We start from the raw sequence: 13,082 nt of genomic DNA, 5'->3' as shown, positions 1-13,082 counted from the left end.
CATATAGATGTAAGTAAAATAACTTAATTTGAAAATATTATAATTTTAATAAAAGAGGGGTTTATTGTATTAGAAACAAATATGTAAATATTTAATATATTTAAAAAAATGACTATTTATATACTTTAAGGATTATAGTAATAATATGATTTTGCATTTTTTATATTTATACAGCATTTAATTTTTTGAAGGACAATGATCAAAACATAAGATATAAATATATTCCTTTTCTATGTTCAAACATACTTTAAATTCTTTATAGAAAGATATCCATTTTTATAATAAAGTTATACCAAATGTTAATAAGAATAGTATTTATTGTATAAAATGCATCATATCTATATTTAATCAAAAGTTTATTAAGCATCCCTCTATTTAAGGTAATTTAGCTAATTATCATAAACAGAAATAAAACCTTTCTTTATTAATAATATTATTTTATTATTCTATATTTATTTAAATATTGAAAAGCTTATAATATTTTTAACTACAGACAGTTGTTATATATAGGGTTAAAACATTTACATCACACATTTGGTGTATCGTATATAAAACAGCATGATTCTACTCAATTTACAAATCAAAAATAAAACCCCATTATAATGAATAAGGAAGTGGTATATGCATTTTTTAATAATAATAGTTTCCTTTACATTTTTTATATTGATTACATATAAATATCATAAAACTTTGTTTTAATAATTCGCGTTTTTATTAATTGTTTTTAAATGATTTTTTAGTGTGAAAAGTTTCTTACTCTAAGGAAATCGCTTTCCGATGAATTGGACAGTAGTGGAGATTATCAATTTAAAGATGATAATTTTTTAAATGATTATTGTGATAATAAGGAATGTAAAGATGAGTTCGATAAAATTAGTGCTGGATGTTTATATTTGTTTGCTGCGTTCTATGGGACTTCTGAATTGTTTGATTCTGTTGCAAAAGGAAACATCAATATTGTTGATTACATTTTTATATGGCTAAGTTATATGTTAAACCTGGGCAATAATGAAAAAAGCGCCAGTATCGACCATTTTTGTAATGATTATATATATAATGATAAGAAGTATAATAATAAAATAGAGAATGTTACTGATTATCAAAGTTATATGGAACTTATAGAAAAAAAACACGATTTGATGAATATTAATGACATGAATAAATTTTATGAACCATTTAAAATTTTATGTAATATGTATATTGAATTTAATAAACAAAGTACAAATTGTGAGAAGCATTTAGAAGATGCCAATAAGTTTGTTGAAAAATATGATGAACTTAATGAAGATTATAATAATGGTAAATACACCCCCTATAATCAATTATTATCTACATTATCAAATGATTATTATAATTTAAAAAGTATATGTTATGATTTTCCATTACTTCCAACATATTCACGAAAATTTGTAATAAAAAGCACACTAATTCCAATTGCATTTATATTTGTTGCAGTATCAATTTTCTTGGGAATTGCATATAAGGTAAATAATAAGTCAATTAAGCAATATATTCAGCACTGATTAATTTGTGAATATAAATAAATTATACATTTTTTAAAATTTTTATATTAGTATTCGTTACTTGGATTTCGGAAACGATCTCAAAAGCAATGTTTAAGAGAAAGAATAAAAAATATAAAGAAGAAACTGATCATTAATAAATTATTCTGAATATGACGATTGATGTATTTTAAGAAACTGTCTATTTGGAAATAATTTTTGTATAATTTTTATATAGTGTTTATGTTGTGGGACCCATATTGGGGTTAGGGCTAAGTATTATATCTTTATTTAATTTTTTATAAGTTGAACACTAATTAAATTTACATATCATTCCGTATGTTTAATCACAAGATGATGTTCAAAATATGTACCCCACAAATGGGTACTGCTATTAATATGAAAGAGGTTACAAACATATTTATAGGTTATAATATATATAATTGAGTGTTAATATATATTTAATATGATTAAAGTAAAATAACTATATTACATATATTAATTCATATTATTCTATATCACAATTGCCTATATAAAAGTTAATATTTTGTTATATTGAATTATGCATATCATAATATGTTTCTTTATTTAATGAAAATTTTATTTAGTAAAACGTATTATTTGTATCATATTTATTTTAATTTAAATCGTATTTTTATAACCGAACAGTATAATATTATTATATATGAGGTATATATTATAATTCGATTAGTTTTGAATATTCATCTACATTACAATATACCTTCATATTAATGATTATATTTTTAATGTTAATTAAGCACACTACTAATGTATAATAGATAATCATAAAATATAGATTCATAAATATCAATCGAGAATCGACAATGTAACATAATCTATAAATTATTGTTATGCTTCTAACATTTTTTGAAGTTGTAATTGTATTAATAGAAGTTGCTTCATACGCTTTAATTTATTTATCATAAAGGTAGAATTATATTAATTACTATTAATTTTTAAACTTTATATTTTGAGGTATAAATATATTATATTTTAAAATAGTTAACAAATAAATATAAATATATTATTAAAGTTTAATATTATAGATATGATGCATTATTATATGCCTATATATATAATCTAGAAATTACCAATAGTTAATATTAAAATATTGTTTTATTGTTAAACCTTCATATAATTTAATATTAATTTTATCGAAAAGACATAATAATACATTATATATTTGTTAATGATTCAATTTGGAAATTTTAGTTTTATATTCTAAAAATATGGATTAATGGAGAAAGGGTTAAATACTTAATTAATATTAAATATCATTTTATTATTCAATATTAACGCGTATTATATTATTATTGTTTTTTGTAGAATTAATAAAATATAGAATTTTTAGTAAATTATTTGAATGTATATACATTGATAACTATAACAATAAGATATATGAGATAAAAATGAACTATGTAGAATATTTAATGAATATTTATCTAAATTTATATATTAAAATAGCAATATATCTTATCTCTCTCCTCTTAAAGGCAATATAACAACCTAATTAAACATAGTTTTCTATTACACTTTAAAATATCATCAGTAAGTATATATGTTAATATTTACTGAGCATTATTTTAAAAATAACATGCATTCAAAGACTTATTTAAGCTTATAAGTACGGGTTCAGTGCAAATTGCTCTTTTAAAGAATGGAAAATATGCATAAAATAGTTTATAAAATTGCCCAATAAGATATACTTCTAAATTGAAGTATATAGGAATAAAAATAAAGTTATTGGACTCATTAAAATGAATTCTGAATTTATCTACATTCATTAAAAACAATATAAATTTATATAATTTGTATAGAAAGGAAACAATGCAACTTAATTTGAAAATACTATAATTTTAATAAAACATGATATATAGTATTAGAAACAAGTGTATAATTATTTAATATGTTTTAAGAAATGACTATTTATATATTTTAAGGATTATAGTAATAATTTAATTTTTTATTTTTTAGATTTATACAGTATTTAAATTTTTGAAGGACATTCATTAAAACATAAAATATAAATATATTTTTTTTCTATGTTCAAACATACTTTAAATTCATTATAAATGTATATTAATTTTTATAATATAGTTATACAAAATGTTAGTAAGAATGCATTTCTTGTATAAAATGCATCATATATATATTTAATCAAAAGTGTATTAAACAACCCTCTATTTAAGGTAATTTAGCTAATTATCATAAAAAATAATGTAACTTTTCGTTAGTGATAATATTATTATATTATTCTATATTAATTTAATTATTGAAAAACTTATAGTATATTTAACTACAGACAGTTATATATAGGGTTAAAGTATTTGCGTCTCATATTTGGTGCATCGTATATAAAATAGCATGATTCTACTCAATTTACAAATCAAAAATAAAATTCCATCACAATGAATAAAGAAACGGTATATGCATTTTTTAATAATTCCCTTTACTTTTTTATATTGTATTACATATAAATATCATTAAACTTTATTTTAATAAAACTTTTAATAATTCGCGTTTTATTAATTGTTTTTAACTGCTTTCTTAGTGTAAAACGTTCGCTCCTTTAAGGAACGTGATTTCCAATTCAGACAAGGGTGTAACCTATCAATTTACAACTGATGAAGATTACTGTACTGGTGTAGAATGTAATAATGATACCGATAGATTGAATGCTAGATGTTTACATATTTTTGATGCATTCTTTAAGGATAAGTCTGGATTTGAAACGGATGCAAAAGGAAACATCTATATTGTTCAATACATTTTGATGTGGTTAAGTTATGTGTTAAGCCTGATCAGAATTAATCAAGATGGCAATAGAACGTTTTTTTATAATAATTACATAGAGAAACACCATACGTATAAGACGCCAATAAATGGCTTAACTGGTTATCAGAATTATAAGGATCTTATAGATAGAAATAATTATATTTTAAGTATGGATATGAGCATTATATCTAAATTTTATGATGCATTTATATTATTATGTGACATTTGTATTGGGGTTGATGAAGATAGGTCAAATTGCGATAATTATTTAGAAAAAGCTAAAGAATTTGCTAAAAAATATGATGAGCTTAATGAAGATTATAATAATGGTAAAGACAGTCCCTATAATCAATTATTATCTACATTATCAAATGATTATAATAATTTAAAAAATGTATGTAATGATTTTCCATCACTTCCAACATATTCACGAAGATTAGTAATAAAAAACACACTAATTTCAATTGGATTTATATTTGTTGCCGTATCAATTTTCTTGGGAATTGCATATAAGGTAAATAACAAGTCAATTAAACAATATATTCAGCACTGATTATTTTGTGAATATAAATAAATTATACATTTTTAAAAATTTTTATATTAGTATTCATTATTTGGATTTCGGAAACGATTTCAAAAACAAAAATTAAGAGAAAAAATAAAAAATATAATGAAGAAAATGATTCATTAATATATGATTCGAAGATTAATAATGATTAATATATGTTAAGAAACTGTCTATTGGGAAATAAATAATTTTTACATAATTTTTATATAGTTTTATGTTGTGGAACCCATATACGGGTTAGGGCTAAGTATTATATTACATTTAATTTTTTATAATTTGAACACTAATTAAATATATGATCATTCACATATGTTTAATCACGAGATGAAGTTTAAATATGCAACCAAAAAAAGGAGTACTGCCATCAATATGAAAAGAGTCACATAACATTTTTTCATAAATTATAATATATATAATTTAGTGTTCATATCGATTTAATATGATTAAAAAAAAATGTCTATATTGCATATATTAATTTATATTATGATATATGATAATTATTTATTATATAAGACTTGTTAACCCAGAGATATATTGAATTATGCATGTCATAATATATTTCTGTATTTGATGAAACATTTTATTTAGTAAACTTATTATTTGTATCATATTTGTTTTAATTTAAATCTGATTTTGATAACCGAACTGTAATAATAGATATTCATAAAATATCGATCGAGTATCGACAATACAGCGTTATATATAAAAAGGATTTTATGCATCTAACATTTTTAATAATCATTAAAAATATGCATATTAATAAAAAATACATTATAGATATATGTATACTATCCTTTTAATTGTCGATTATATATTTTATAATTTTATGCTAAAGTTTTAAATTCAAATAATAGAGATAGTTCTATATACATTAATTTATTTACTATAAATGTATAATATTAGATTAATCACTATTTATTTTAAGCTTTATAATTTTGAAGTATATATAAATTAGAAATATATTATATTATTAGCTAATTAAAAATATATAATTATATTAATAGTATTTAATATCATATTTTGTTATAATAATTATAAATAATATGATAGATAGAATAGCGTTATTATTATATATCTATGCATATAATTTAATAAAATGCTCTACTAATAACTAATAATGAAATATTATTTTATTGTGAAATTTCATATAATTAAATACTAATATTAATTTTATCGAAAAAGCAAATAATAATTAATTTAATTTGAACTAATATTATTTTTATTAGGTTATCATATATAAATTAATAAATATGTATTATAAATATATCGTTTTACGAGGTAGTATATATGTTATAAAATGTTATACTTTAAACAATGAATCACGGACATATCATACATTGATTTAAAGTATTTATATTAAGGGCATTAATTATTCCGTTGTACTATACAGTGATCTAGCAGTAACAATAATAATAGTAATAACAATAAATAAAGTATTAAATACGAAAAATACATTATGTTAATTTGATAGATTACATGGATATAAATTCATTATATATATTATTAAAGGTATGATAAAATTAAAATTGTATGCACAAAACATCAAATTAATTATTATAACATTCATTTAAATATGCTTTAATTCGATAATATTAGAATTAACACTGTCAAGCAAAATAATATTAATAATTCCATAGTTTACTTAAAAATATAGTTTATTATAAATACAAAAGCAAACCATATATTTAGAAAATTAATAATTATAAGTTATTTTTAATGAATAATTTTAATATATACATACATGGGTTGAAAGATTTAATGGTATAAAATATAAAACATAATTAAACTATGCATAATAAGTAAATCTTATATGGTTACACCCGTGTCTTAAAAAATCATACTTCCCTTATCTCTCCTCTCAAAGTGCAATATACCAACATAATACACATAATTTTCTATTATACTTAAAAATGTTCATCAGTACGTATTTATGTGTTACATATTTAATATTTACTAAGTATTATTTTAAAAACAATATGCATTAAAATAGTTATATAAGCTTATAAATACAGTTTTAGTACTAATTGTCGTTTTAAACCGTGGGAAATATGTGCAAAATATATTATAAAATTATCTAATAAGATATATTTATAAATTGAATTCTATAGGAATAAAAATAAAGTTATTGAAAATGTTAAATATAATTGGAATGGATATATATTAAATAAAAATAATATTAAAATCATGTATATGCAATTAATAAAGGGAGCAATGCAACTTATTTTATAAATGTTATAATTTTAGAAAAGACTATATATATATTATAAGAAACAAATATATTAGAAAAAATATATTTATATACTTTTATAAATTATACTAATAACAATATTTTTTATTTTTTATATTTATACAGTTTTTATGTTTTAGAATTGAAATCATTAAAACAGAAGATATAAATATATTCCTTTTCTATGTTCAAACATATTTGAAATTCATTATAAAAGTATATTAATTTTTATAATAATGCTCATATGAGTGTTATTAAGGATAACAATTTATGCAAAATTATATTATATATACATATGATAAAACATGTATTAAACACCCCCCAAATAAGGGAATTGATCTATCATAAATGTATATATTGCTCCATATTAATTTTAAATTGAAATTAAAAATAATAAAAATATTTTTATATACAAATAATTGCTGTATATAGGATTAAATAATTGTATTACCTATTTTAGAATATATATATAATATGATACCCCCTTAACCTAGAGATTATAAATTATATTCCATCATAATGAAAGATGATATAGTATATACATTTTTTGATATTATATTTCCTATAAACATCATTAAGTTTTATTTTAATAACATTTTCTTAATACATATTTTTATCAATTTTTTTTAAATGATTTTTTAGTGTTCAAACTTTGATTATTTGAGGATGTATTTACCCGATGAATTAAGCGAAACCGCAAAATATAAACTAGAAGATATTAGTAATTTCAATAAATACTGTCCTAAAGAAGACTGCAATTCTGAACTCGAAAAAATTACAATTGGATTTTTATGGTTACTTGGACAATATGTTAATAAATATCCAAATAAAGGTAATGATATAAATAGTGCTAAACCATTTTTTCTATATATTATTTTATGGTTAAGTTACAAATTAAATCAAAATTCAGACTCCAAACCCACCAAAATATATGATTTTTATACTGAAAATGTAATTGGTAATCATAAATATAAACTATTTATAGAAGATTCCAGTAGATATACAAAACTTAATGAATTCATAGATAAACAAAAAGATTTTATGAATATTAATTTTAAAGAATTGCCTAAACTTTATGATGCATTTAAACTGTTATGTAGTATGCATGATAATGTTGCAATGAGTAAAGATAGCAACATACTGTTAAATAGTGCAAATGAATTTGTTAGCAAATATCAAGAACTTAGTGAAGATTCTAATAATACTGATGGTAGTTCATATAAACAAATATTGTCTGCTTTATTAACTGATTATAATAATTTAAAAAATAAACATAGCAGTATTACACCTCTTCCAGACATAACAGCAGACGTGTCTGCATACATATCTAGAGTTACATCATCAAGTTCGTCGACAGGAAACAAATTATTTACAGTTTTATCGATATTTGGTGCAATAGCATTTTTTTTAGGAATTTCTTATAAGGTAAACAATAAGGAATTTAAAAATTATTTTCATTATATATGCAAATTTTAACAAACAAACGTACGCTTCTTAACATTTTATATTAGTATTCGTTATTTGGATTTCGGAAACGATTTCAAAAACAACATTTAAGAGAAAAAATAAAAAAAATAAAGAAGAAAATGAATCATTAATATATGATTCGAAGAGAGTGGCTATTTCAGGAATAGCAATAATGATTTATATATTTTAATAAACTGTCTATTGGGGAATCATTTTTGCATAATTTTTATATAGTTTTTATGTTTTGGGACCCATGTTCGGGTTAGGGCTAAGCATTATATTGTATTTAATTTTTTATAATTTGAACATTAATTTAATATATGTATAATTCCGTATGTTTAATCACGAGATTAAATTCAAAAGTCAAACATGACCCCCAAAGGAACATATCCATTAATATGAAATGTGTCGCATAATATTTTTTCATATGTTATAATATATTAAATTGAGTGTTCATGTCAATTTAATATGATTAAAATAAAATGTCTATATTGCATATATTAATATAGATATTGATTATATATGAATTCATATTATTCTATATCATAATTTGCTATTATATAAAACTTGTTAATCAGGGGCTATATTGAATTATGTATAAAATAAAATGTTTCATAAACCAAAGAAACATTTTATTTAGCAAAACTTATTATTTGTATCATATTTATTTAGATTCAAATCGTATTTTTATAACTGAACAGCATAATACTTTTATATATCAAAGTATAATTATAATTGATTCATTTTGAATATTCATCTATAGTATAATATACCTTCAGGTTAATAGGTATATTTTTATTGTTAATTAAACATATTACCAATATATAATAGGTATTCATGAAATATAGATCCGTGGTACATCGAGATTCGATAACACAACATTATCTATAAAAGGCATTTTATGTATCTAACATTTTAATAATCAATAAAAATATCCATATTAATAAAAAAAATTAATTATAGATATATGTATGCTATCCTTTTAATTTTTGATTATATATAGTATCATTTTATGTTAAAGTTTTAATTAATATTAATAGAAATAGTTATATATACATTAATTTATTTACTATAAAGGTATAATATTAGATTGATCATTATTAATTTTTAAACTTTATACTTTTGAGGTATAAATAAATTATATTTCAAAAAAATTAAAAAATAAAATATAAGCATATTAATAAAATATAATGTTATAGTTTGTTATAATAATTGTAAATAATTTGATAGACATAATATCGCTATTATTATATGCCTATACATATAATCTAATAAATACTATACTAATAACTAATATTGAAATATTATTTTATTGTTAAACCTTCATATAATTAAATATTAACATCGAAAAGACAAATAGTAATACATTATAAAGGTGTCAATGTTATATATTTTGTTAAAGATCCAATTTGGGATTTATAGTTTTATATTATAAAAAATTGGATAAATAAAAAAAAGTATAAAGACTCAACGATAAATATCTTTTTATTATTCAATATTAACACGTATTATATTATCATTGTTTAATAAATAATCTTTAATTACAAATAGCATTGTTTTATCATAAAATTAATATAATATAGATCTTTTAATAAACTATTTGAATGTATATACATTGATAACTATAACAATAAAATATATAAGATAAAATTAACTATACAGAACAATTAGCGAATGTTTATCTAAATTTATATATTAAAAGAGCAAAGATATCTATCTCTCTCCTCTCAAAGTGCAATATACCAATCTAATACATATAGTTTTCTATTGTACTTTAAAATTTGCATAAATACTTATTTATATGCTAATATTTAATATTTACTAAGTATGATTTTTAAAACAATATACATTCAAAGACTTATTTAAGCTTATAAATAGCATAAGTACGGATTCAGTACTAATTGGTGTTTTAAACTATGGAAATGATACGCGAAATATATTCTATAATTATCTAATACGGACTATTTATAAATTGAAGTATATAGAAATAAAAATAATGTTATAAGATTCATTAAATTGAATTGTGAATTTATTTATATTAAATAAAAAAAATATAAATTATGTAATTTGCATAGAAAGTGGAGCATGCAACTTAATTCGAAAATAATATAATTTTAGAAAAAACAGTATTATATATTATAAGAAACAAGTATATAAAAATTTAATCTATCTTACTAAATAACTATTTATATACTTTTAAGGATTATAATAATAATAATAATAGAACTTTTTATTTTTTAGATTTATACAGTATTTAAGTTTTAGAAGGGCAATCATTAAAACATAAAATATAAATATATATCTTTTCTACGTTCAAACATACTTAAATTATTTATAAAAGTATATCTATTTTTATAATAAAGTTATACCATATTTTATTAATAATAGTAATTTTTTGTATAAAATGCATCATATTTATATTTAACCAAAACTGTATTAAGCATCCCTCTTTTTAAGGTAATTTAGCTAATTGTCATAAAATAAGTATAATATGATTTTAGTAATACTACTATTTTATTATCCTATATTAATTTAATTATTAAAAAACATATAATATATTTAACTACAGACATTTGTTATTTATAGAGTTAAATTATTTGCGTCACATATTGGGAGCAGTGTATATAAAACAGCATGATTTTATTAAATTTAAAAATCAAAAATAAGATTCTATTATAATGAATAAGGAAGTGGTATATGCATTTGTTAATAATAATAATTCTCTTTACATTTTTTGATATTGTATTATATTTAAATATCATTAAACTTTATTTTAATAAAATGTTCAATAATATACATTTCTAATAAATGTTTTTAAATGTTTTCCTAGTGTGAAAAGTTCGATAATGTATGGGAGGCTTTCCCCGATGAATTGGGCACCAACGGAGAGTATCAATTTAAAACAACAAATTTCTTAGATAGTTATTGTTATAATAGTGAATGTAGTAGTGATTACGGAAAAATTAATGCTGGATTTTTATATTTGCTTAATAAATTATGTGGGGTTTCTGGTTTGTTTAATTCTTGCGAAACAAGTAACATCAATGTTGTTGAATACACTATGATATGGTTATGTTATATGTTAAACCTAAAGAGTACTAAAGATGACAACATCACCAATCTAAATAATTTTTATAATACAAATATAAAAAATCACAACAACTATAGTAGTTTCATTGAGCTTATAAATAAAAAAAAAGAATTGATGAATATTTCTAAAGATAAAGTGTCTAAACTTTATAATTTATTTAAAATTTTATGTCAAATGTATACTAAAATTGATGAAGACAATAAAAAATGCAATAACTATTTGAAAGGTGATAATGAATTTTTTGTTGAATATCAAAAACTCCTTAATGATAGTGATACTGGTAATGGAAATAGTTACTATAGTCAACTATTGTCTACTTTATCAACTGATTATGATAAATTAAAAAATGAATGTGAACAGATTTTGTCCTCTAAACCGAAAGAAATAAAACAAAGTTATGAAGATACACCATCAAGTTCGTCGATAACAACCAGATTATTTACAGTTTTATCGATATTTGGTGCAATAGGATTTCTTTTGGGGATTTCTTATAAGGTATATAATAAAGAATTTAAAAATTATTTTCATTAAATATATGCAAACGTTAACAAACAAAACATACTTTATTAAAATTTTATATTAGTATTCGTTATTTGGATTTCGGAAACGATTTAAAAAACAACAAATAAGAGAAAAAATAAAAAATATAAAGAAGAGAATAAATCATTAATATATGATTCGAAGAGTAGTACTATTTCAGGAATGTAATAATGATTTATATATGTTAAGAAAGTGTCTATTTAAAAATGAATAATTTTTGCATAATTTTTATATAGTTTTATGTTGTGGGTCAGGATTATGTTTGTGGTACCCATATTCGGGTTAGGACTAAGTATTATATTGTATTAATTTTTTATAATTTGAACACTAATTAAATATATATACCACCCTCATATGTTTAATCTCGAAATGAAGTTCAAATATGCAACCCAAATGGGGATAATCTAACATGAAAGGTATCAATAGCATATTTCCCATAAAGTATAATATATACAATTGTGTGTTTATTCCGATTTAATATGATTAAAATTAAATGTCTATATTGCATATATTAATATAGATGTTGGTTATATATGAATTTATATTATGCTTTATCACAATTGCCTATTATATATGCCTTGATAACCCAAAGCTATATGGAATTATGCATATCATAATATGTTTCTTTATTTGATGATAATTTTATTTAGTAAAACTTATATCTTGTATCATATTTATTTAGATTCAAATCATGTTATCCAACTGAACTATAATAATATATATTCATAAAATTTCGATCGAGAATCAACAATACAACATGATCTATAAAAGGCATTTTATGCATCTAATATTTTTAATAATACAATAAAAATATCCATATTAATAAAAAATTATATTATAGATATATGTATATTATCCTTTTAACTTTCGATTATATATAATATCATTTTA

The 13,082-nt window shown here is 20.3% G+C and overlaps 4 protein-coding genes across 4 annotated transcripts; all 4 read left to right on the top strand.

Moving 5' to 3' along the window:
* Positions 1 to 602: 602 nt before the first annotated feature.
* On the top strand, positions 603 to 1,673 carry PY17X_1100035 (PIR protein; the record flags this gene model as incomplete). The annotated part of the gene is made up of 3 exons (XM_022957618.2): positions 603 to 617; positions 741 to 1,484; positions 1,575 to 1,673. 3 exons carry the CDS (start codon positions 603 to 605, stop codon positions 1,671 to 1,673), a joined length of 858 nt encoding a protein of 285 aa, XP_022811127.2.
* A 2,258-nt stretch (positions 1,674 to 3,931) lies between these two features.
* On the top strand, positions 3,932 to 4,989 carry PY17X_1100033 (PIR protein; the record flags this gene model as incomplete). The annotated part of the gene is made up of 3 exons (XM_034637596.1): positions 3,932 to 3,946; positions 4,075 to 4,812; positions 4,903 to 4,989. 3 exons carry the CDS (start codon positions 3,932 to 3,934, stop codon positions 4,987 to 4,989), a joined length of 840 nt encoding a protein of 279 aa, XP_034493544.1.
* A 2,623-nt stretch (positions 4,990 to 7,612) lies between these two features.
* PY17X_1100031 (PIR protein) lies at positions 7,613 to 8,691 on the top strand (the record flags this gene model as incomplete). Its single annotated transcript, XM_034637595.1, has 3 exons — positions 7,613 to 7,627; positions 7,736 to 8,518; positions 8,605 to 8,691. 3 exons carry the CDS (start codon positions 7,613 to 7,615, stop codon positions 8,689 to 8,691), a joined length of 885 nt encoding a protein of 294 aa, XP_034493543.1.
* Positions 8,692 to 11,238: 2,547 nt separating this feature from the next.
* Positions 11,239 to 12,321, top strand: PY17X_1100029 (PIR protein; the record flags this gene model as incomplete). The annotated part of the gene is made up of 3 exons (XM_034637594.1): positions 11,239 to 11,253; positions 11,391 to 12,146; positions 12,235 to 12,321. 3 exons carry the CDS (start codon positions 11,239 to 11,241, stop codon positions 12,319 to 12,321), a joined length of 858 nt encoding a protein of 285 aa, XP_034493542.1.
* Between the last annotated feature and the right edge of the window lie 761 nt (positions 12,322 to 13,082).

This window comes from Plasmodium yoelii (genome assembly GCF_900002385.2).
Source record: "Plasmodium yoelii strain 17X genome assembly, chromosome: 11".
In the NCBI taxonomy this organism is placed as follows: domain Eukaryota; phylum Apicomplexa; class Aconoidasida; order Haemosporida; family Plasmodiidae; genus Plasmodium; species Plasmodium yoelii.
The sequence above is the reverse complement of the archived record's forward strand: the minus strand, read 5'-3'. Positions and strand labels throughout refer to the sequence as shown.